The sequence below is a fragment of the Lethenteron reissneri genome, chromosome 55 (genome assembly GCF_015708825.2).
Source record: "Lethenteron reissneri isolate LAM-NWPU_2019-01 chromosome 55, ASM1570882v1, whole genome shotgun sequence".
Lineage (NCBI taxonomy): Eukaryota > Metazoa > Chordata > Hyperoartia > Petromyzontiformes > Petromyzontidae > Lethenteron > Lethenteron reissneri.
In genome coordinates this window covers 415,553-439,410 of record NC_083833.1, presented here as the reverse complement: position 1 = coordinate 439,410, position 23,858 = coordinate 415,553, and the positions used below count along the sequence as shown (strand labels likewise).

The 23,858-nt window shown below is 55.6% G+C and overlaps 2 protein-coding genes and 1 long non-coding RNA gene across 3 annotated transcripts in view; 1 reads left to right on the top strand and 2 right to left on the bottom strand.

The window, feature by feature from the left end:
- Window positions 1-15,749, top strand: part of LOC133356840 (RNA-binding protein 10-like) — a 39,125-nt gene extending 23,376 nt beyond the window's left edge. The window contains exons 14-24 of the mRNA XM_061574558.1: window positions 865-928; window positions 2,135-2,226; window positions 4,061-4,390; window positions 4,905-5,138; window positions 5,422-5,511; window positions 6,289-6,519; window positions 7,262-7,336; window positions 7,803-7,865; window positions 9,166-9,260; window positions 10,029-10,158; window positions 13,155-15,749. Coding sequence (XP_061430542.1) covers window positions 865-928; window positions 2,135-2,226; window positions 4,061-4,390; window positions 4,905-5,138; window positions 5,422-5,511; window positions 6,289-6,519; window positions 7,262-7,336; window positions 7,803-7,865; window positions 9,166-9,260; window positions 10,029-10,158; window positions 13,155-13,277 — 1,527 coding nt within the window. The 3' untranslated portion in view covers window positions 13,278-15,749. The remainder of the gene's footprint in view (window positions 1-864; window positions 929-2,134; window positions 2,227-4,060; window positions 4,391-4,904; window positions 5,139-5,421; window positions 5,512-6,288; window positions 6,520-7,261; window positions 7,337-7,802; window positions 7,866-9,165; window positions 9,261-10,028; window positions 10,159-13,154) is intronic.
- Window positions 15,750-17,202: 1,453 nt separating this feature from the next.
- Window positions 17,203-19,595, bottom strand: LOC133356710 (uncharacterized). The gene is made up of 2 exons (XR_009756883.1): window positions 17,903-19,595; window positions 17,203-17,786 (listed from the first exon to the last, which is right to left on the bottom strand). It is a non-coding gene; the product is annotated as an uncharacterized LOC133356710 (long non-coding RNA).
- A 23-nt stretch (window positions 19,596-19,618) lies between these two features.
- LOC133356709 (ell-associated factor Eaf-like) lies at window positions 19,619-22,563 on the bottom strand. The gene is made up of 2 exons (XM_061574351.1): window positions 22,443-22,563; window positions 19,619-20,033 (listed from the first exon to the last, which is right to left on the bottom strand). The coding sequence occupies exons 1-2, from the start codon at window positions 22,458-22,460 to the stop codon at window positions 19,686-19,688; spliced, it is 366 nt and encodes a 121-aa protein (XP_061430335.1). The 5' UTR covers window positions 22,461-22,563; the 3' UTR covers window positions 19,619-19,685.
- Between the last annotated feature and the right edge of the window lie 1,295 nt (window positions 22,564-23,858).

The following is a 23,858-nucleotide window of genomic DNA, read 5'->3' as shown; positions in this document are numbered from 1 at the left end:
GCCCAAGTATCTTTTGTTATCCTAGCCCAAGTAATTGTATGTTAATCCTAGCCCATATAATTGTATGTTAATCCTAGCCCAAGTAATTACATGTTAATCCTAGCCCAAGTGTCTGTAGGATACGCAACCACGTTATCTGCGCGACGCACCTTAATACATAAAGAAGACAAGAAGTTGTCCGAGATTCATTACATATGCACGCACATTTCGAAATGGCTGTCAATATTTAAAACGATCTTGCACTACTGGGATTCTCTGGGGGCTCCCACCTGGAGGCAGTGGGGGTTGGTGGATCGCAGAGATGTTGCATAACTCCCCCTTCCCACGGGCGTCGATGGGAGTGTGCCATACCCTGGCTCGCCAGGAGAAGGCAGTACAGCAAGCGTGGACTCGTATCGCCTGGCCTTTCTGTGTGGTACCGCGAGAGTGCTCCGGTTTCCTCGGACGTGAATAGTCGACACAACTTATTCATTGGCTGAAAACATCTGAAGATGTTGAGAACTGCAGAGCTTGGGCCGTGGATGGCACCGCCTTTTGTTGCGCTATGAACCTCGTGACCTGGGTTTCATTTCCGCTCACGGTCAACAACAGTGACAATTATTCGAACCGTTGCTGGGCTTCCCCTAGGTCGATTCAGACTCGGATGAGTACCTGGTGCAGTGTGTGAGCATCGCCACTGGGGAGACAAAGGCGGGCGTGGTGCTGGCCACCCACCCTCTAATGCGCCGTACCGGCCTTCATAGCTGTTCTCTAACAGCACTCGCCCCAACAGTCTGTTGAAGGCGATACGGGGGATCTTTGTCTGTGTGTGTGTCTCTGCGTCCATGCGTGTTGTTCACGTGTCTCTGTGTACGCTGTGCTCAGGCGATGCCGGCTGAGCCTCAAAGTGCCGACGCATCAGTGACACAGGATGGTGACGATGCCTTTTGTGAGTACTTGCTCTTTACACCCATTTGTATTATTTACCTTAAAACGTGGTTAACTGGACCCTCCTAGACAATAAGATTCATGAGACTTGGTAAAGCTTGGGGCACCCACGGTGCCTGGTATGGAGGAGGTTGTGGGTTCGATCCCGACCCTGACGCCTGCTTTATGTTTGGAGTTTGCTTGTTCTGCCCGTGGCGGTCGCGTGGATTTTTCTCTGGGTCCTCCCAGTTTTCCCCTCCACATTTTGAATCGACGTGCATTTAGAGTATTTGTATGTATGTTGAACTTCTCTCGCACCAAAATGGGACCTTTTTGGCAGTATCAAAGCATGAAAATATAAGAATAGGTTTTACCCTTTCTGGCAATAAAACGGGACGTGTTAAGATGTTCAAGCACCAAATAGAAACCTTTTGCAAGGAATCTTGTCTGCATTAACCACACGTACTTGTGGTGAAGATGCAAACAAAAACATGCTCTGATAATGTATGCATTGTCCTTGACACTGATTGGTCTTTAGGGCCTAGTCTCACCAATGTCTGGCACTGGAGACGAGGCCTCTGGTGTAGACCAAGCCGTTTGAAGGACAATGCATACATTACTATCAGAGCATGTTTGCATCTTCACCACAAGTACCCTGTGTGGTTAATGCAGACAAGATCCCTTGCAAAAGGTTTCTATTCGGTGTTTGAACATCTTAACACGTCCAGTTTTATTGCCAGAAGGGGTAAAACCTATTGTTATTTTTTTTTAATTCTTTTTCACTATCGTACGTAGCCAACCGTGCTCATCGGAGCTGTGGGGGAAGGACAACAAACTAAACACACACAAAAATCAGTTCTAAAGAAATACATTTTCAAGCTAGGTGATTTAAAAGTGTTTAGCAGCAGCGGCTTCCTAATATCAGGCGCAAGAGCGCTCCAGACGGCCGCAGAAGCGCTCCTGAATACGCACGATGCGGCGACCGTCTTTGTTGGATGGCTATGAGCCGCCTTGTTGAGCTGTCGTTGGCAATCGGCAGGCAGCTTCTGAACAGGAGCTCCGCAGCAGCTCAGTCGGGGGCCTTACCTGGCAAAATAAGAATAGTTGAGTAGTTTAGTGAGAACAGGGAAAGCATGCACGCGGGATGCAATGAGACCTGGAAACCCGAACTCGCGAGCGCAGTGCTCACGCATCCCCCACCGCCCTCTCCTCCCTCCCCTGCCCACAGCGATGCCCGACGCATCGTCCTTCCTTTACGACAAGACGTCGGGCTACTACTACGACCCGCAGTCCGGCCTCTACTACGACCCAAAGTCACAGGTGAGCGCGAAGACGGCATTCACATTTACCCCCCCCCCCCCTCTACTTAACATCGAAACAAGGCGGAGGATTTCTCCACAATTCTGACTGTCGCCTGATGATGATGATGATAAGCCACTTCCGTTGAGCTGTCGTTTGTGGTACCCGGTGGGGCTCGTTCCATCATGGCGTCACAAGTGGCACCGGGGTGTCACTGGGGATGTACGTTCATGGGACTTGTTTTGCACCGTGCGTAGCCAGCCGTGCTCACCGGAGGTGCAGTTTTACACCGAGCAGCAACGGTTGCCTGGTGTTTAAGAGCGAAACAGGAGGACTTCTTCAAGTCTGGCTATCGCCTCCTGATGAGGCTGGTTGTTTGATTCAACAGCGAAATGCATGGTACTAAGATTGTGAATGTTGTGGTGTTTGCTCTCCAATGCACCAGTTAGTGCTGAACTAGTAACCTATTTGCACGTTGTGTTTACGTGACAAACCTTACTGATTGACTGCGTTTGGGTGGTGCTGGGTTTTAATGACGCATTCATATTGACGCGATCTCACCCAAAAAACCTTTGTTATGGACAATATTTTGTCACGAAAGACTACGTCAAGAGCCCCCTGTATAGGTCGTCGTTTCAGCTAAAGCGTCACTGGCGTTGGCCATGAGCGGCAATCGAACTCGGGTTGCCCGCTTCGTAGCGCAGTACGCTAGCCCGCAACACGACCACTCCCCAATATACACACAAATACAAAGATCACCGGTATAGCCTTTAACAGACTGTTGGGGCAAGTGCCTCTGAAGGCCGGCACGGCACATGACGGGGTGAGTGGGCAACATCGTGCCCGGCCCCCTTTGTATCCCCGATCCTGATGTTTACACGCTGCAGCAGGTGCTGATGTAAGGCTCAGCCACCCACCTCGCAGAAGGCTGTAGGCGGGATCATGATACTCTCCACTGTTATTGGCCATGAGTGGAAAGCGAACTCGGGTCGCCTGGTTCTCATTAAGGCCATGGCAGCACTTGCCCCTGCAGTCTGTCAAGGCTATAGGGGGGATCTTTGTCTGGTGTGTTAATGTGCCGTTGCCCGTCAAAAGGATTTTGTGATCTTAAACGAAGCTTAAAAGCGTTTTTATTTGACCAGGTAAGGCCCACTTTTCAGAAGCGACCTGTCCATCACAAATGACAGCTCAACGAGCAGTGGCTGATCATCATCGCTGAATAATCGCCTTGCCGTGCATCGCGACCCTCGCGGGAGGCGTGCGGCCTGGGTCACTCGTCTTGATTTCCATGTTGGGCAGTGTTTGTGAAGATCCATTGTCAGCCATTGGTGTTGTCCCCCAGTGACCATGCTGATACAATTATGCGATTACATTTTTAATTTCGTGTCTTATTAACAGGCGCGCTGCGTGTGTCGGCTGTTTAAAAATAAATCGACACAGAATATTTGTGATCACGTGGCGAAACTCTGGTGCGGGTCTCCGTTACGGATTCTGGATTACGGTTGCGAGCGACGCTTGGCCACAAATGATAGCTCACCGAAGTAGCTTATCATCACGCGGAAGTTTATGGCAGCCAAACACTCTGAACGCGTGATTTTGATTCTCAATGTGAAGGGAAAAACCGGAGGATCCGGAGAAATATCCACGCAACCACTGCGGGAGCATACAAACTCCAAATAAACAACAGGTGTCAGGGTCGGGGCCGAACCCACGACCTCCTTGTACACCAGGCGAGGTGGTTCACATCCCGCCATCGCCGACGATTAAAAGAACCAAACGCATGGGATGAAATTGCGCACTTTCTCTTTAAACGCTTACCCCCTCCACCCTCCCTCTCCCTTCGTCTCCTCCGCAGTACTTCTACAATGCCGAGAAGCAGCAGTACATGTACTGGGACCCCGAGACCAAGCAGTACCTCCCGGCACCGACCGCGGACGACAGCAATCCCCCCGGAGGGTCGCAGGAGGGCGACGGTGGTGACGGTGGCGGTGCCGGCGGTGCCGGCGATGCCGGCGGTGGTGGCGAGGAGTCAACGGCAGTGAGTCGGGCGTCCGACGAGAGCAAGATGATGCCACCGCCGCCACCGCCCGCACCGACGCCGCCCACGGGCAGAGACGCCAGCGCAGAGAGGGAGAGGAAGATGATGAAGCCTAAGACGAGGCTTGCTCAGCAGGTGAGCGGGAAGGTGAGACAGAGGGGGATGGTGAGGGTGATATCGAGGGCATGGGGTACGGGGTTCTCATGACAAAGAGTCCTGAAACTTGGTCAAGCTGTCCTGGGTAAATAAATAACAGCAAAGAGATATATACACCATTTGACTTGTTTTGATTTGCCATTTTCTCTTCAATAACTATTCTATCCTGCGGGTTCCCTTGCCCGTTTGCCCATCCACCGCCTCACCGACTTGCTTCCCCACCTGCCTGCCCACTCTCTCGCTCACCCACCCACCTACTCACCCACCCGCCCACTCACTCGCCCGCTCACTCACCCACTCACTCACCCACTCGCTCACTCGCCTGTTTCTCCACCCACTCGCTCACCCACCCACCCACTCGCCCGCTTCCTCGCCTGTCCGCTGCCCCGCTCTTTCACCTGTCCGCTCGCTCACCCACCCGCTCACCCACTCCTCCACCCGCCCACTCCCCCCCTGCCCGCTCGCCCACCCACCCGCTACCCACCCACTTTTCCCGCCGACTCAGATCGCCAAGGACATGGAGCGCTGGGCGAAGACGCTCAACCGCAACAAGCAGCAGCCGCCCAGGGACCTGCCGCTGCCATGCCACCCTCCCCCTCCCGCCGGTCCCGGCCATTCCTCACCCCCGAGCCAACCACTGGGAGGACGCGGCGGTGGTGGCGGCGGCGGCGGCGGTGATGGCGCCCGCAAGAGGGAGGCGGCCGCTGCAGACGCCGGCTTCTCGCTGCTGGAGAAACTGGTGAGCAGACGCAGCGCGGCGCCATCGGCCCGGTGCCAGTCAGCGGTTGCACACGCGTGCTGTGCTATGGACCCGGCAGAGATGTTAACTGCCTCGCCTGTCTGTCCGCGCGTCTGTCCGTGTGTCCACGTGGTCTGTCCGCACATCTTTCCCTTTGCTCGTCTGTCCGCGTGTGTCCGTCTGTCTGTCTGCGTGTCCGTCCGCGTGTCCGTCCGTGTGTCCGCACGTCTGTCACTTTGTCCGCACGTCGTCCGTCCGCACGTCGTCCCGTCCACGGGCACAGAACATGCAGAAGCCCAGGACGCCGCTGGGGCAGGAGCGCGCGGAGCGCTCGCTGGAGCTGAAGAGGAGCGACTCCCGGAGGCTGGAGAAGGTGGTGACCCACACCTTGGGGAGTGGGGGGCGACCGGACAGATAGCAGAGCACCACACAGAGCACCGCACAGCACCACGCGCAGCACCATGCGCAGCACCAGGCGCAGCACCACTCGCAGCACCACTCGCAGCAACATGCGCAGCACCACGCGCAGCACCACGCGCAGCACCATGCGCAGCAACACGCGCAGCACCATGCGCAGCACCATGCGCAGCACCATGCGCAGCACCATGCGCAGCAACATGCGCAGCACCATGCGCAGCACCATGCGCAGCACCATGCGCAGCACCACTCGCAGCACCACGCGCAGCACCACGCGCAGCACCACGCGCAGCACCATGCGCAGCACCATGCGCAGCACCATGCGCAGCACCATGCGCAGCACCATGCGCAGCACAATGCGCAGCAACATGCGCAGCACCATGCGCAGCACCTTGCGCAGCACCATGCGCAGCACCATGCGCAGCACCACGCGCAGCACCACGCGCAGCACCATGCGCAGCACCACGCGCAGCACCACGCGCAGCACCATGCGCAGCACCATGCGCAGCAACATGCGCAGCACCATGCGCAGCATCATGCGCAGCACCATGCGCAGCACCATGCGCAGCACCATGCGCAGCACCATGCGCAGCACCACACCCTCCTGTATACCTGGCGAGGTAGTTAACATCTCGTTACCGGGGCGTTCCGTTATTATTCCTACTTGCCAACCTTCCCCTCTTCCCTTTCACCTGCGACCCCCGCCCTCCGCCTCCGACGATGCGCCGCACAGCGCAAGGCCAGTCCCCCGGCTGCCCCCGTGGGTCTCGTGTCGTACGGCGGGGACAGCGACAGCGAGGAGGAGCCCACGCCGGCCACCGCCGCCGCCGTCGTGGAAGCGCAAGCGCCGCGCCGAGACGAGAAGCTCACCGATTGGCAGAAGCTGGCGTGCCTGCTGTGCCGGCGCCAGTTCCCCACCAAGGAGGCGCTCATCCGCCACCAGCAGCTGTCCGACCTGCACAAGGTGGGCGCACGCACGCGTCACTGCGTGTGTCTCACCGTGCCTCCGTCTGTGTGTGTGCGGATGTGCGTGCGTGTGTCTGTGAAGCGGTGGCCTAGCACTACGAACCTGGCGACCCGAGTTCGATTCCCGCTCACGGCCAACACTGGTGACTAATATCTGAACCGCTCCTGGGCCTCCCCTAGGTCGACTCAGCCTCACAAATGAGTACCTGGAGCGGTGTGTAAACATCGGCACCGGGGAGACAAAGGCGGCCGTGCGTGCTGCTGGCCACACCGCCCCCTCGGGTGCCATTCGGGCTTTAATATAGCTGCTGGGCTCACAGCGCTCGCTCCGGAAATCTCTTTGAGGGTTGCACACTGGGGCCTTGTCATTGCGTGCACTGGTCTGTCTGTTGCTCTGGTCGTCCCCTCGAGGCCGCTGTTTAGTTTGTTGCCCCCCCCCCCCCCGCACCTCCGATGAGCACGGTTGGCTACTTACTGTGCTCAAAGAAGGTCAACATACGATGCAAAGACAAAGATCCCCCATATAGCCTTAACAGACTGTTGGGGCAAGTCCTGTTAGCGAGCAGCACCTATGGAGGCCGGCACGGCACACGAGGGGAGGGTTGCCAGTACCACGCCTGGCCCTAGGCGGCATGCGCACGACCCGTGTCTAGCGACGGAACCCACACGGTGGCGTGGACGCGCTCCGTCGTGACCGCGGTCGCTGACCTCCCCCCCCCACTCCCCCCGTGTCGTTTCAGCAAAACTTGGAGATCCACAGGAGAGCCAAGCTGTCCACCAAGGAGCTGGAGGAGCTGGAGAGGAGGGAGAGGGAGGCAAGTGTCCCCCGCCGCCACGTGACTGCGGGGACGCACGCGTGCCGCCTTGTCTCACACGCACGTTAAGATGACGTGGCACCTTACAGTGATGCGCACATGCGTGTTAAGATGATGTGCGCGTGTTACGGTGATGTACGCGTGTCACGGTAATGGTGTGAGTGTGGGTGCAAGTGGCGAGCGTGGTGAGCGTGGCGATGGTGGTGAGTGTGGCAATGATGGTGGTGAGCGTGGCGATGGCGGTGTGAGGGAGGTGATGCTGGTGAGTGTGGCGATGCTGGTGAGCGTGGTGATGCTGGTGTTAGCGTGGCAATGGTGGTGAGCGTGGTGATGCTAGTGAGTGTGGCGATGCTGGTGAGTGTGGTGATGGTGGTGTGAGTGCGGCAAGCGTATCGACGGCGGTGAGTGGCAACAGCGGTGAGGTCTCCAGGGTTGCCGCGCTCACCCCACCCGCGTGCCGTTGCAGATCACCGTGGAGATGCTGAAGCAGCGGGGAGGGACCATGTCGAGGGAGATGGAGGACAAGGAGGCAAGTGTCCAACGTCGTCACCGTCGTCCTCCGCGCCACCCCCCGCACGCAGTCGCTTCTCGCACAGCGCCGTTCACCCCGGGCTGCTGCCCGACCTCCTCTCTTCCGTAGAGGCCGAGCGTCGTTTCCCGGCCTGCGTGAACGGCGCCGCTCGCTCACTGCGATGTTTACACGCTGCGCCAACCGCACCTCCGATTAGGCACGTTTGGCCCGTGTGCGATGCGAAAGAAGTTCAACATGTGAGCGGACAAGCCAGGTGGCCGCGTCAGGAGTAGCGGTGTGGCGTATCGCCGCGATGTCTCCCTCCGTATTTGTGCATCGGGCCATTGCGACGTTCCACGTTGTACCACGATGTCCGTTCTTGATGACCACAGTCGCACCATTTGTGCATCATCAGGTATCCGCATCTGCTGCCATGGTTTGTGCGGTGGGTACGGCTTAGGGTGGACCATGAGCAGTTTCGTGGAAGATAAAACCCAGGGACCTTCTGCTTTGGGTCTTTCTCAAGGTGTTTGTGAGTTCTATTGAACTCCATTCCGTTCTGCCCACGATGGCATATCAGTGACATTGATTCCCATTTGCTTATCTGAATGCTGAAACTGAAACTAATATTCGGATCGTCCCTAACTCAGTCTGATGCTTCAGATTAATATGGCAACGTTTAGAACACCGCACCAGGTACCCATTTGAATCGACCGAGGGCCGGCCCAGTTCCGGTTCAAGATCATCGCCACTGGGGTTGGTGGCCGTGAGCGGCAATCGAACTCGGGTCACTGGGTTCGTAGCGCGGCGTGCCAACATCTACCACTACCGCTCCCCGCACCCATGAAGACAAAGATCTCCCGTGTAGCCTTAACAGACTTGGGGCAAGTGCTGTTAGCGGGTAGCGCCTTCGGAGGCCGACACGGCGCACGAGGACACGGTCACTCACTCGCGGGGACGACGACGACGGCAAACACAAACGCCACACGGGAAGGTGCCTGGATCCAGATCCCGTCAGGCGTTGACACCGTCCCACCATGGCCACCCCCCCCCGTGTTGTCCGTGCGCACGTAAGTGAGCGTCCCCTCGCTGTGCGTGTTTGTGTGCGTGCGTGTCCGTGCGTGCGTGAGCGTGCGTGGGTGTGTGTGTGTGTGTGCATGTGTGCGTGTGTGTGTGCGTGTACGTGCGTGTACGTGCGTGTGTGCGTGTGTGGGTGTGTGTGTGTCCGTGTGTGTGGGTGTGTGTGTGTGTGTCCGTGCGTGTGTGGGTCCGTGCGTGTGTGTGTGTGTGTGCGTGCGTGTGTGTGATTCGCCCGCAGTCCAAGTATAGGGACCGTGCGGCCGAGCGGAGGGTGAAATTCAAGGCCCCCACACCCCCGGAGCCCAAGAGGAAATACTTCCAGGCACCGACCATGTGAGCCCCTCCTGCCTCGTGTGTTTATTCTACAGCAAAAGCTTTCTTATCCGGCATTCGTGTGCAATGGAGGGCGCCGTTTAATCAAATATGCCGGTTATCTGAGAGTTATAAAACTATTTATGAACTACAAAATGATTTCATTAAAACTGGAAACTATTTTTATTTTGCCAATTAAGGTGCAGTGAGCTATACAGCGACCTGCCTATCACAAGTTGGAGCTCAGCCAAGTGGATCTTCACATGGACATTCATAGCAGCCACATACTGTAAATGTGTGATGTTGATTCTAAATGGGGAGGGGAAAATAACCGGAGGACCTGGAGAAAAAGCCTCGCCACCACCACGGGGAGACAGAGGGAACGACACGCAAACTCCACATACACAGCAGCAGCAGGTGCCAGGGTCGGGATCGATCCCACGACCTGTAGACCAGGCGAGGGAGTTAACATCTCCTAGCCACCGTGGTGCCCCATGCAAGCGGACACCGGCATGTCGACGCAAGTGTTCGATGGGCCTCGGTGTGAATGATGAAGTAGCCATTGCCGTCACATTCCAGTCGCTTGGTGAATCCACCCAAGAATGGAAAACCCCGAGACGGACTTTGTGACCTCCTCAAATGATTGTTTATGTTCACATTTATGATGACGCTCGTTTACGCCACGAGAGCCTCGCCGAGTCTCAACTCTTTCCCAGGCAGGAGGAGGGAGTTAACATCTCGCTACCTCCGGCGAGCATCTTCGTCAATTTATTTTCTCTTCTCGGGCAGAGACTACGAGCAGCCGACGAAGCACGGTATCGGAAGCAGCAACATCGGCTCCAAGATGCTGCAGGCCATGGGCTGGCGGGAGGGCATGGGTCTGGGCCAGAAGAGACAGGGCCGCACGACCCCCGTGGAGGTGAGCCCCCCCCCGGTGCGTGGTGCCTCCGTATCGTTACATCAGACGCACGACGCTGATGGTGGCAAGCTGGGAAGGGGGGAAGGTGTGGGGCTAGAAATGGAATTGGGGCAGGCAGAGGTCTACTGATGGTGGGTAGGTGGTGGGTTAGTGGGTGGTGGGTTAGTGGGTGGTGGGTTAGTGGGTGGTGTGGTGGTGGGTGGTGGGCTAGTGGGTGGTGGGCTAGTGGGTGGTGGGTTAGTGGGTGGTGGGTTAGTGGGTGGTGGGTTAGTGGGTGGTGGGTTGGTGGGTGGTGGGGTGGTGGGTGGTGGGGTGGTGGGTGGTGGGCTAGTGGGCTTAGTGGGTGGTGGGCTGGTGGGTGGTGGGTCAGGGCTTGTGAGTGGTGGGTGGTGGGCTAGTGGGTGGTGGGTGGTGGGTCAGGGCTTGTGAGTGGTGGCCGTGAGAGTGCACGTTCACGCGCACCCTGCCGGCACGGCGTTGTGCTGAAACGCGAGCGAGCGTTCCATTGGGGGCAAGCGTCGCTTCACGGGAATCCTGTTCCCCCCTCCCCCCCACCATTTGTTTTGTACGCGCCTGTTGTCGATTGCCGCTCGTCTCGTGTTTACGAGGTTTTGTTTGGCCGAAGTCTCGGCTTGAAAAATGAGACGGTGAGTCCTGTCGGCCGACTATCGCTACCACGGGTCGCGTGTCCCGCCCCTCGCTGTGGCCGGTGTCACCAAAGTGCATCCGACTGTCACTCTTTTTTACAGAGTATTTGGCCGCTATAAATTTCCCGCACCTCTGATTAGCACGGGTTGGCTACGTATGGTGCGAAAGAAGTTCTACATATATATATTTGGAGTCTTCGTCTCTCCCTGTGATCGCGTGGATTTTTTTCCGGGTCCTCCGTTTTTTTTCCTGTCCACATTTCGAATCAACATCGCGCATTTAGAGCATTTGGCTGGTATAAATGTCCACGTGATGATGATGAGCCACTACGTTGAGCTCCAGTGGCTTCCTAATATCGGAAGAAAGAGCTTTCCAGATGGCTGCCGATGCGCATCTGAAAGCGCCGCGCAATACTGTGACAACCGTCTTCGTCCGGTGAACAAAACGTGGCCAATTAGTTACCACTCGAGCACTAACCGGTTGTGTGTTGGAGGGTAAAACCCACGACGTTAACACACGTGAGTTAACGTGGACTGGCGGTTACATCGACTGGCATTCATCGGGCGATTTGCCAGAATTTCCTGGGGTGTGTCTTCACCCGCCGGGGGGGTGGCGAGCGCGCGCTGTCCCGCCAATGCGGCACCTCGGTCCGACTCCCAGCCACGGCTAAACATCGGTGGCTGGTGATAACCGACACGGTTCTGGTGCGCGTGGGGAGCGGTGGCGTTACGAACCCGGCGACCCGCGTTCTATTCAGCTCACGGCCACCACCTACACCGGTTTCGGTTGTCTGATCCGGTCCTGGGCCTCCACTAGGTCGACTCGGCCTCAAATTAGTATTTGATGCGGTGTGTAAACATCACCACTGGGGAGATAAAGGCGGCTGGGCGTGGCGTTGGCCACCCACCCCCTCGTCCGCCACGCCGGCCTTCACAGGTGTTACTCCCTAACAGCTCCAACAGTCTGAGGGGGCCCACAGGGGGATCCTTTGTCTTTATATTCTTTGGTTCTTTCGGTAAAGTCACGTAGATAGAAAAATTATAATACAAATAAAGTGAATAAAAAAAAACCACGACGTTTCGATCGCAACACAAGCGGTCGTCATCAGAAAAAGGGGGGTCAGCCTCTAAAGGCAAACTGTTGATAGAGTTTGTAAATGGGCGTAGCCCAAGTGTCAGCAGCATGGGCGGGCAGCTGATGCTAATGTGAGTGATGGTTGTAGTGGGCAACGACGGCGCTGGTGGTGGGTTTCCACCAATTAAAGGGCTGCCAGGTCTAAAATGGAAACATTACAGCCAGTTATGACTTGAAATGGTTGATAACGTCCTTTCCAGTGATTGCTGAGTTTGTACCCATCTTCACGGTTGAAATTGTGTCTACGTCTGCATATATGGATGGCTTCATGAGCTTATCTTTGTTGATAGCCAGTAGGCTTGCAACGTACCATCGTCTTAGAGAAATCAATTTCGTGTGAGCCAGCCGCATTCAAATAATGATCTGCCACGGCAGAAGTATTGGTCTTACCGTGTTTCAAATCTGCCTTATGCTCACGAACACGGTCCGAGACATGTCGCTTAGTTTCCCCAATGATAGAGCTTAGTTTGTAGACGCCAGGATATTGCATGTCAGGAATCTTGTCCTTCAAAGATGGGATCAGATCACGAATTTTATCTACTGTGTTAAATCGGACCTGGATCTTGTGTTTGTTCATGATTTTGGAAATCTTTTTGGTTACCCCTGCTATGTGATGGTTTTGATTGGATCCTCAGATGGCTAGTTCCTCACGGTTGGGGTGATGGTTTTGTGGATTGTGTAGTCAGAATATCCATTCGCCTTGAGAGCTTGTTTGAGTTCACTGGTTAGGTGTTCATGGTCGGAGATACATTGAGCTCTATGGTGTAGCGTTTTGATGAGGGCATTCTTCTGGGATGGATGGTGGTGGGAGTCAGGTTTTAGGTAGGTGTCAGTGTGGGTGGCTTTCCCGTAGACAGAGTGGCTCATTGGGCCATCTGGTCTCTTTTTGATTAAGACATCCAAGAGGGGTAGCATGCCATCCTTTTTCTGCCTCCATGGTGAATTTGATGGCTGGGTTTATGGAATTGATGTGGTTGAGGAATTGTTTTTATTATTGTTTTCTTTTTATTATTTATATTTTTATTCACTTTAATTTTATTATATTTTTTCTATCCGTGACTTTCCCGAAAGAACCAAAGAACATGAATTCCTGCAGTCACGAAAGTTTAAAGTCAAGATCTTTGTCTTTGTTGCGTGCTTCAAGCGGCATCTTGACGGAGCGGTCGGTCGGAATCGGAGCTGACACCCCCTTCCTCCCCCGCTTGTCCGGTCAGGTGACCCAGCGGCCCCAGGGCTCGGGTCTGGGCGTCCGCGGCAGCAACTACGGCATGTCGTCCGAGTCGTACAAGGCCCACGTGCTCAAGACCACGGCCGCCCGCTTCAAGGAGCTTGACTAGCGAGCCCCCCTACCCCGCCGGCACCGTCGCTGGCGCAGAGACTTGGCGTGACCCGCCGTGACTTGGCGTGACCCGCCGTGACTTGGCGTGACCCGCCGTGACTTGGCGTGACCTTGCGGTCCGTGTGTGACCCCGCGACCCCACGACCCCACGCTTTGGAAGATGGCGAAGGGTCGGCCCCCCACATCACTAGGGCTACCTGCTGGCTGTCCAGGAGGCCAGCCGAAGTCCCCCTGTCCTATCGTGAAGTTTACGCCGCTCGCTCGTCGTCGCGATGGTCCGATGGTGGCCGCGTTTGCCGTCCAGCTGCTGGAAGCAAGAGCTCTGCAGCTGGGGCGGCCGCGTGCGTGTGTGGGCGGGGTTGTTGTGTACACGTGCGTGCGAGAGCGGGGCTGTTGTGTACACGCGCGCGAGTGTGTGTGTGTGCGCGTGATAACGCGTGCGCAGTTGTGTACACGCGCGTGTGCGTACGTGTGCGTGCATGTGAGAGCGGGGCAGTTGCGTACACGCGCGTGTGTGTGTTGCGTGCGTGTGAGAGCGGGGCTGTTGTGTACACGCGCATGTGTGTGTGTGTGCGTGTGAGAGCGGGGCTGTTGTGTACATGCGCGTGTGTGTGTGCGTGCAGCTATTCCGCAGACCTTGATCGTATAATTAACCTTCGTAAAAGCTTGACATCGCTTCGGCACGGGTTGGCGATTAATTTGTCGGCGCGGTGCGGGCATTCGGGGGGCCGTACCCGAGTACATTATTTTTTAAAAAGCAAACCTGGTTGTCGAACGCAGTTTTATTATCGGTTCATAAAAAATAATTACGGATGCAATTGAAACAGTCCGATCTGGGTGCGATTTTGACAGACGTCCAACCAATTTTGCCGCGTGCAGCGATACCGCTGGGATGGCGGTGCCATCGATCCGAGTTGACAGCGGCGGAGGGGATAGAAATGCCCCCCCGAAAACAACGGCGACGTGACGCGAGATGTGAAGGGATTTCGCGCACAAACACAAATCGGTGTTTAAATAGAATGAGTCCTCTTGAGCACTTAGTCGGCCCGGGCAGAGATCATGTTCAGACCGATCGCAGCTCAACTACAATATGAAGTTACGGTAACGTTAAACAGAGATGTGGGTGGGGGGGCGTGTTAGTAATGAGCTGAGCGTTGGTCATGTGGGATAGACCCCCCCCCCCGCCCACTTGCTCCTGCCGGGCTGTCAAGTGCAGATGGGCACCGATGCCTCATTGCTCATTCGAGCAGCAGCAGCAGCAGCAGCAGCAAATCACTTCGACTTTTTAGTTCGCCTGAAACGATTTCATTTGGCAGGAAGAGCCCACTGCGACTTGGCCATCACAAATGACAGCTCAACCAGGAGTGTGGCTTTTCATCGCGTGGACATTTATAGCAGCCGAACAATCGCCTTGCCGTGCTTCGCGACTCTCGCGTGAGGCGTGCGGCTTGGGTCACTCGTCTTGATTTCCATGTTGGGCAGTGTTTGTGAAGATCCATTGTCAGCCGTTGGTGTTTTCCCCCAGTGACCATGCTGATACAATTATGCGATTACATTTTTCATTTCGTGTCTTATTAACAGGCGCGCTGCGTGTGTCGGCTGTTTAAAAAAAATCGACACGGATTATTTGTGATCACGTGGCTCTCGCGACGAAACTCTGGTGCGGGTCTCCGTTGCGGATTCTGGAGTACGGTTGCGAGCGATGCCCTCGCCAATGTGACGTTGTGGATGATTGTTTTTGACGCAACCCGATATCAATAAATTTTACACGAAACAACATCCTGGCGGCAGAGTGGGAGCGCGGTGGTGGCACCACCACTGTGCCGAAGCAAGAAGGGCCTGGGTTCGGTTCCCGACCCGGGCGCCGTCCTCTTTGGAGTTGTGTTTGTTCTCTCTCCTCTTCTGTGTGGGGTTCCGCCGGCTTCTCCAGATGTTTCTCCCGTAGCCCAAGGAAAACACCCCTCACACAATCTCACTGATGTTGGCCATAAACATCCCCGATGCTGAAAAATTACCTGCAGATGTCTTAATTGGGAGCAAAGACTAAGACGCATCGCCCCCGTGCGCCTCTTTTTGTAGACTTGGTGCAAGTGCTGTTCGCGAGCACCTATGAAGGCCGGCATGGCACACGAGGGGGTGGGTGGCCAGTACCACGCCCGGCCCCCACCGCCTTTGTCTCCCCTGTGGCGATGTTTACACACCGCATCAGATACCCATTTGAGGCTGAGTCGACCGAGGGGAGGCCCAGAATCGGTTCGGTTATTCGTCACCGACGTTGGCCGTGAGCGGGAATCGAACTCGGGCCGCCGGGTTCGTAGCGCAGCGCGTGGACCTGCGATGCTGACGGTCCCCTGTACATTGTGAGCACGCACAGCAGCAGCAGCAGCATCGCATCCTCCTGGTGCTGTGAACAGCTGGCAGGATCCTCCTGAGGAAGAGTTGAGACTCGGCGAGGCTCATTTGAGGAGGTCACAAACAGGGTTGCGATTTCCGCATGGAAAATGCGGAAGGAGGGTTCAAATTTTCCCGCAATTTTTGCTAAAGTCAACCGCAAACGGTGGAAAGACTACTCCTATGACCGCGCGCTTTTAACAACACGTTAATGCGTTCTATTGGAAAGGATACATGCAAGGCCCAGCATCACGTAGGACTTTGAGTTACTGATTGGAATGAATATATGATTTCCGCATTTCCGCACAAGAACTACATACTTTATTCAAATGCGGAGCCGTGATTACGAGCACATGTACATGATGTATCCTTTCCAATAGAACGCATTAACGTGTTGTTAAAAGCGCGCGGTCATAGGAGTTGTCTTTCCACCGTTTGCGGTTGACTTTAGCAAAAATGCGGGAAAATTTGAACCCTCCTTCCGCATTTTCCATGCGGAAATCGCAACCCTGGTCACAAAGTCCGTCTCGGGGTTTTCCATTCTCGGGTGGATTCACCGAGCGACTGGAATGTGACGTCAGTAGCTGCTTCATCATTCTCACCGAGGCCCATCAAGCTTGCATGGGGCGCCACGGTGGCTAGGAGATGTTAACTCCCTCGCCTGGTCTACAGGAGGTCGTGGGATCGATCCCGACCCTGACGCCTGCTGCTGCTGTGTATTTGGAGTTTGCGGTGTCTCTCCACGTGACCGAGTGGATGGTTCTCGGAGTTCTCCGGGTTTTCTCTCCACATTTAGAATGAACGTTGCGCTTAGAGAATGCTCGACATTGCCACGTGATCATGATCCACTTCGTCGGACGATGATTCGCGATGGCCAGTCGCATGGGCGTTGGCAGCCCAACCACTCTCGCCAGCGCCCTCCAACCCGCCCCGGGCAAAGCGGACGGACGTGGGAGGGAGGGTCACGGCGCCAGGGAGGTCAACCCCCGTATCACTGCACGGTTTAGCGCCGGCACGCAGGGCCGGATTCAGGTTCTTTGTCGGCCCCAGGCACTTCTGTGTGGTTCGGGCCTTCAGTGATAACTTCCCAGCAGTAGCTGCTGCTGCTGCCGCCCCGTGTCACCGCGACTGCCGTCTCTGTCACTCCGCGTGTTTCTCACGCGGGACCTCGTCCAGCCGCCGGACAGATGTCACTACTGCGGATACGTCTCGTCATTTATTCTGTGCCCTAGGGAGCGCGCTGTGTGCGCTCCCTAGGGTACTCATCCACACACTCACCCACACAGTCACCCACCCACTCACCCAGGCGCCCGAAACGTCGCGATTTATTTTATTTTATACCCACGTGACTTTACCGAAGGAAGCAAAGTGTAAAGAGTCTCCACTTGTTCACCATCATTGTCAACACGTGCCTGGGATCTTCCAGATAGCATCCAGAGCCCGGAGGCACATCTCTCGTAATATGTTTGCACAGTCTCAGAAGCGTGAACACTTGTTTGAAGCACCCTGAAGACATAAACGCCACTAATGTATTTCGGGAAGGCATTTTATTGATGGGTTATGACGCGGATGCGAGTTGGACAACGCGACCTGAGTGAAGGGAATGGCGTCAGAGTGCGATCAGGAACACGCGAGGTCGCGACGCGGCTGCCACCCACAGGGTCGTGATCGCCACGCACGCAGAAGCATTGGGGACACTGCTGCATGCTTCTAGTGCAGTGGCTCTTCCCCTGTTACTGCTGCATGCTTCTAGTGCCACTGGCTCTTCCCCTGGTACTGCTGCATGCTTCTAGTGCCACTGGCTCTTCTGTCACTGCTGCATGCTTCTAGTGCCACTGGCTCTTCTGTTACTGCTGCATGCTTCTAGTGCCACTGGCTCTTCTGTTACTGCTGCATGCTTCTAGTGCAGTGGCTCTTCCCCTGGTACTGCTGCATGTTTCTAGTGCCACTGGCTCTTCTGTCACTGCTGCATGCTTCTAGTGCCACTGGCTCTTCCCCTGTTACTGCTGCATGCTTCTAGCGCCACTGGCTCTTCCCCTGTTACTGCTGCATGCTTCTAGTGCCACTGGCTCTTCCCCTGGTACTGCTGCATGCTTCTAGTGCAGTGGCTCTTCCCCTGTTACTGCTGCATGCTTCTAGTGCCACTGGCTCTTCCCCTGTTACTGCTGCATGCTTCTGGTGCAGTGGCTCTTCTGTTACTGCTGCATGCTTCTAGTGCCACTGGCTCTTCACCTGTTACTGCTGCATGCTTCTGGTGCAGTGGCTCTTCCCCTGTTACTGCTGCATGTTTCTAGTGCCACTGGCTCTTCTGTCACTGCTGCATGCTTCTAGTGCCACTGGCTCTTCCCCTGTTACTGCTGCATGCTTCTAGTGCCACTGGCTCTTCCCCTGTCACTGCTGCATGCTTCTGGTGCAGTGGCTCTTTCCTTGTTACTGCTGCATGCTTCTAGTGCCACTGGCTCTTCCCCTGTTACTGCTGCATGCTTCTAGTGCAGTGGCTCTTCCCCTGTTACTGCTGCATGCTTCTAGTGCCACTGGCTCTTCCCCTGTCACTGCTGCATGCTTCTGGTGCAGTGGCTCTTCCCCTGTTACTGCTGCATGCTTCTAGTGCCACTGGCTCTTCCCCTGTCACTGCTGCATGATTCTGGTGCAGTGGCTCTTCACCTGTTACTGCAAGCCTTGCACCCCTCCCCCCCCCTTGGGTTCTCAATCGCAGAAACGAAAAACATCTATAATGTTTATAAACACATGGGGTTTGATGAAACAAAGTTGTAACTTAACTTAGTGCTGGATTATCCTAGTCGCTACTACTACAGGTGTAGTAGCTACTAATACAGGTGTAGTAGCTACTACTACAGGTGTAGCTACTACACATGTAGTCGTAGCGACTAGGATAATCCAGCACTAAGTTAAGTTACAACTTTGTTTCATCAAACCCCATGTGTTTATAAACATTATAGATGTTTTTCGTTTCTGCGATTGAGAACCCCGCCCACCACTAATCCTCACTCAGCCCTATCCACTCGCCATTAGTACTCGCCCTGACCAGCCCCTAGGACTTACCCTAAACCTTAACCAATCAACTCCTAGTTACCCGCCTTCCCCTATACCATCACCAACTCACCTACCACGAGAACCACCCTAAACCCTGCCCAACCGTCCCTGACCCTGACCCTACAGTCAAGCCTGACCCACCAGCAGTGACCCTGACCCTACAGTCAAGCCTGACCCACCAGCAGTGACCATTGCTAGAACCGCCTGGCACGAGAGCTCACAATGATCCCGTCGGTGTGTTCGCTGCACCAAAGATAAAGGTCCCCCGTGCAGCATTAACGGACTGTAGGGGCAAGTGCTGGTAACGAGTAGCACCTCTGAAGGCCGGCACGGCACACGAGGGGGTGGGTAGCCAACACCATGCCCAGCCGCCTTTGTCTCACCGCGCCAGGTACTCATTTGAGGCTGAGTCGACCTAGTGGAGGCCCAAGACCGGTTCAGATATTCGTCGTCACTGGTGTTGGCCGTGAGCGGGAATCGAACTCGGGTCGCTGGGTTCGTGGCTCAGTGCGTTGACCACTTGCGCCACCGCTCCCCACGTTCTCTGCACCACTCCCCCCCCCCCCCCCCCCCACACACAAAGCGCCCGTGCCTGGTGTTGAACATTCCCAATCTTCATCATCAGCATCGTGGTGGTAGTTGTGGTGGTGGTGGTGGGTGGTGGTGGTGGTGGTTGTGGTGGTGGTCCATCGTTGCTTGGTCTTGAGGTCACCCATTCCTCCTTCAAGTCCTGCTCAACATCATCACGTGGTGGTGGTTGGTGGTGGTGTCTTGGCATTGTGGTCTCCTCCTCCTCCCCCTCCTCCTCCTCCACATTCACCATCGTCACGCCGCCAGACACCGTCTCCCTCTCGATGTCTCCCCCTCCATCTCCTCCTCCATCTCCACCATCGTCACGCCGCCAGACACCGTCTCCCTCTCGATGTCTCCCCCTCCATCTCCTCCTCAATCTCCACCATCGTCACGCCGCCAGACACCGCTCGCTGCGAGTTTCCTGGTGGGAGCTACTCGTCAGCTTGGACATCAGCTCAGCCTGGCAGCACGGGTCGGCTTCCGACTCGAGCTGCTGCTGCTCCTGCTGCTGATGATGCTGCTGCTGATGATGATCATTATCGTGATATTGATGATGATGCTGCTGCAGCTCTTCCTCCTCCATGTCCTCCTCTTCCACGTCCTGTGCTGCTGCTGAACTAATCTTGTCTGCAAAGACCAGCATCAGCGCCAGTGCAGAGAGCACGGCGCCAATGAAATACATCTTCACGATGCGACCTCCAGACACCCTTCCGATTTCGGGGTTCGCAATGAGTGTCTGTGGGGGAGGGGGTCACAGAGGGGTGGATGGGGAGGGGGTTAGAGGGAATGATCGCAGTGGTTTCATTATTTGTAAATGTTTACGTGTGTACAGACAATCCTCGACTTATGAACACCCACACTTACGAACACCCACACTTACGAATAACCGACTTATGAACGCCCGCACTTACGAACCAGCGTCCATGCAATATATGTTTTATATTAGTTGTGTTTTATATTAGTTGTGTTTTATATTAGTTGTGTTTTATATTAGTTGTGTTTTATATTAGTTGTGTTTTATATTAGTTGTGTTTTATATTAGTTGTGTTTTATATTAGTTGTGTTTTATATTAGTAAACGTCGACTTAAAACGCGAACCTCGCACTTGCAAACTGAACCGCGAACTATTTTGTTCAGCGGAGCGATCCTCCGCCAGATGTAATGAGTCAGCTTCACGCAGGGAGTGAGTGTTTGTGTGTGTGCGTGTGTGAGAGACGGTGTGTGTGTGAGAGACTGTGTGCGTGTGTGTGAGACGGTGTGTGTGTGAGTATGGGGAGCAATAGTGTAGCGGTTAGCGCGCTGCGCTATGAACCCGGCGACCCGAGTTCGAATCCCGCTCACGGCCAACATCAGTGACGATTATCTGAACCGGTCCCGGGCCTCCCCTAGGTCGACTCAGCCTAAAATGAGTACCTGGTGCGATGTGTAAACATCGCCGCTAGGGAGACAAAGGCGGCCGGGCGTGGTGTTGGCCACCCACCCCCTCGTGTGCCGTGCCGGCCTTCATAGGTGCTCGCTAACAGCACTTGCCCCTACAGTCTGTTAAGGCTATACGGGGGATCTTTGTCTTTGTAAGTGAGTATGTAGGGAGCGGCAGTGTCGTGGTTAGCGCGCTGCACTATGAACCCGGCGACCCGGATTCATCCAACACCAGGGACGATTATCTGAACCGGTCCCGGGCCTCCCCTAGGTCGACTGAGCCTCAAACGAGTACCTGGTGCGGTGTGTAAACATCGCCACTGGGGAGACAAAGGTGGTCGGTTGTGGTGCTGGCCACCCACCCCTTCTCGTGCCGTTCTGGCCTTCATAGGTGCTCGCTAACAGCACTTGCCCCTACAGTCTGTTAAGGCTACAAGGGGATCTTTGCGTGTGTGTGCTGTGTGTGTGTCTGTCTATCTGTGTGTGTGTCTGTCTATCTGTGTGTGTATAATTGTGGTGACTCATTGCACCCATTCCGACAAGCCAGCATCAGGACTCAATGAAAGTGAAAATGAAACAGATTTTGTATCTCTTCATGTCCATTTATTTTGTTTAATTTACGGTCATGTTTATTTTCACAGTGCTACAAAGTGAAATGCATCACATTTCTTCTCATCTATGAGTTGAACAACTGGTCCCTTTTTGATGAAACGTAATATATTTGAGAGAAAAAAGAGTAGGTTTTACTCTTTCTGGCAATAAACCAGGAGGTGTCAAGATGTTCAAACACAAAACAGATTCGACCTTTTGCAAGTTGCTGTGTTATCCGCGCACAGTACCCGTGGTGAACATGCAAACAAATCAAAAGCCCTGACAATCACATCTGGCATTGACTTTGAAACTGACTTGTCTACACCAGAGACGAGAGCCTTGTGGAGACTCGGACTCTGGTGCAGACCGATCCGTCTCAAAGACGAGGCCCACGTGTAGTCGTCGTCGTCGTCATCATCATCAGCGCGTGTTTGCATCTTCAGTACGAACACTGTCTGTGGCTAACGCAGACTCTCTGTTAAAGCCTTTACGGGGGCTCTGTGTCGTTGTTTTCGTTGTGGGCGAGTGAGATAGTGAGTGAGTGCGAGTGAGAGAGTGCGAGTGTGTGCTTGAGTGTGTGTTTGTGAGTGAGTGTGTGCGATTCTGCGTGAGTGAGAGTGAGTAAGAGTGTGTGTGTAAATGAGTGTGAGTGAGTGTGTGTGTGAGTGTGTGAGTGAGTGTGAGTGAGTGAATGTGAGTGTGTAAGTGTGTGAGTGAGTTTGTGAGTGAGAGTGTGTGAGTGTGTAAGTGAGTAAGCGTGTAAGTTAGTGAGTGTGTGAGTGAGTGTGTGAGTGTGTGTGTTTGAGTGTGTGTGAGAGTGAGTGTGAGTGAGTGTGTGTGTGAAAGTGAGTGTGTGTAAGAGAGTGTGAGTGAGTGTAAGTGAGTGTGAGTGAGTGAGTGTAAGTGTGTATGTGAGTGTGTGTGAGTGTGTGTAAGTGAGTGTGTGTGAGTGAGTGTGAGTGAGTGAATGTGAGTGTGTAAGTGAGTGTGTGAGTGAGTGTGTGTGTGAGTGAGTGTGTGAGTGAGAGTGAGTGTGTGAGTGTGAAAGTGAGTGTGTGTGTAAGTGAGTGTAAGTGAGTGTGAGTGTGAGTGAGTGAGTGTAAATGAGTGTCAATGTGAGTGTGTGTTAGTTCACCTGCGGTGGCTGCTCCATGCTTGCTGGAGACGGTGAAGACTCAGGCGGAGTCGTGGCGACTCTGTCACTCTTGTAGAGGCACGACTCCGCCTCCTGCTGCTGCCTCTCACCCCCAACACCACCACCACCAACCACCACCACCATCACCACTACCCCACACCACCACCCCCACCACCATCAACCACCACCCCGCGCCACCACTACCCCAACACCCCCACCACTACCCGCACCCCCACACCACCCACACACCACCACCACTACCCCACACCACCACCACTCCACACCTCCACCCTCACACCACCACCACCCCCAAACCACCACCCCGCATCACCACTACGCAACACCACAACCACCCCCACAGCACCACCCACACACCACCACCCCCACACCACCACCCCCAAACCACCACCCCCACACCACCACCCACACACCACCACCGACACACCACCATCCACACACCACCATCCACACACCACCACCCCCAAACCACCACCCACACACCACCACCCCCACACCACCACCCACACCACCACCACCACCCCCCCACACCACCACCCCCACACCACCACCCCCACACCACCACCCCACACCACCACCCGCACACCACCACCCGCACACCACCACCCCCACACCACCACCCCCACACCACCACCCCCCACACCACCACCCCCACACCACCACCCACACACCACCACCCCCCACACCACCACCCCCACACCACCATCCACACAACCACCACCCCCAAAACCACCACCCTCACACCTCCACCCTCACACCTCCACCCTCACACCACCACCACCCCACACCACCACCCACACACCACCACCCCCACCCCCCACCCACCACACCACCACCCCCAAACCACCACCCCACACCCCACCCCACACCACCACCACCCTCACACCACCACCCACACACCACCCACCCCCCACCACCACCCACACCACCACCCCCACCACCACCCTCACACCCCACCCTCCCCACCACCACCCTCACACCACCACCCTCACACCACCACCCACACACCACCACCCCCACACACCACCCCACACACCACCCACCACCCCCCCACACCACCACCCCACACCACCACCCTCACCCACCACCCCACACCACCCCCACACACCACCACCCACACCCCACCCCACACCCCCCACCCCACACACCACCACCCTCACACCACCACCCACACCACCACCCCACACCACCACCCACACACCACCACCCACCACCACCATCCACACCCCACCACCACACACCACCACCCCCACCACACCCACACACCACCACCCCCACACCACCACCCCCACCACCACCCCCACACCACCACCCCCACCACCCCCCCACACCACCACCCCACACACCCCCCCACCACCACCCCCCACACCACCCCCCCACACCACCACCCCCCACCAC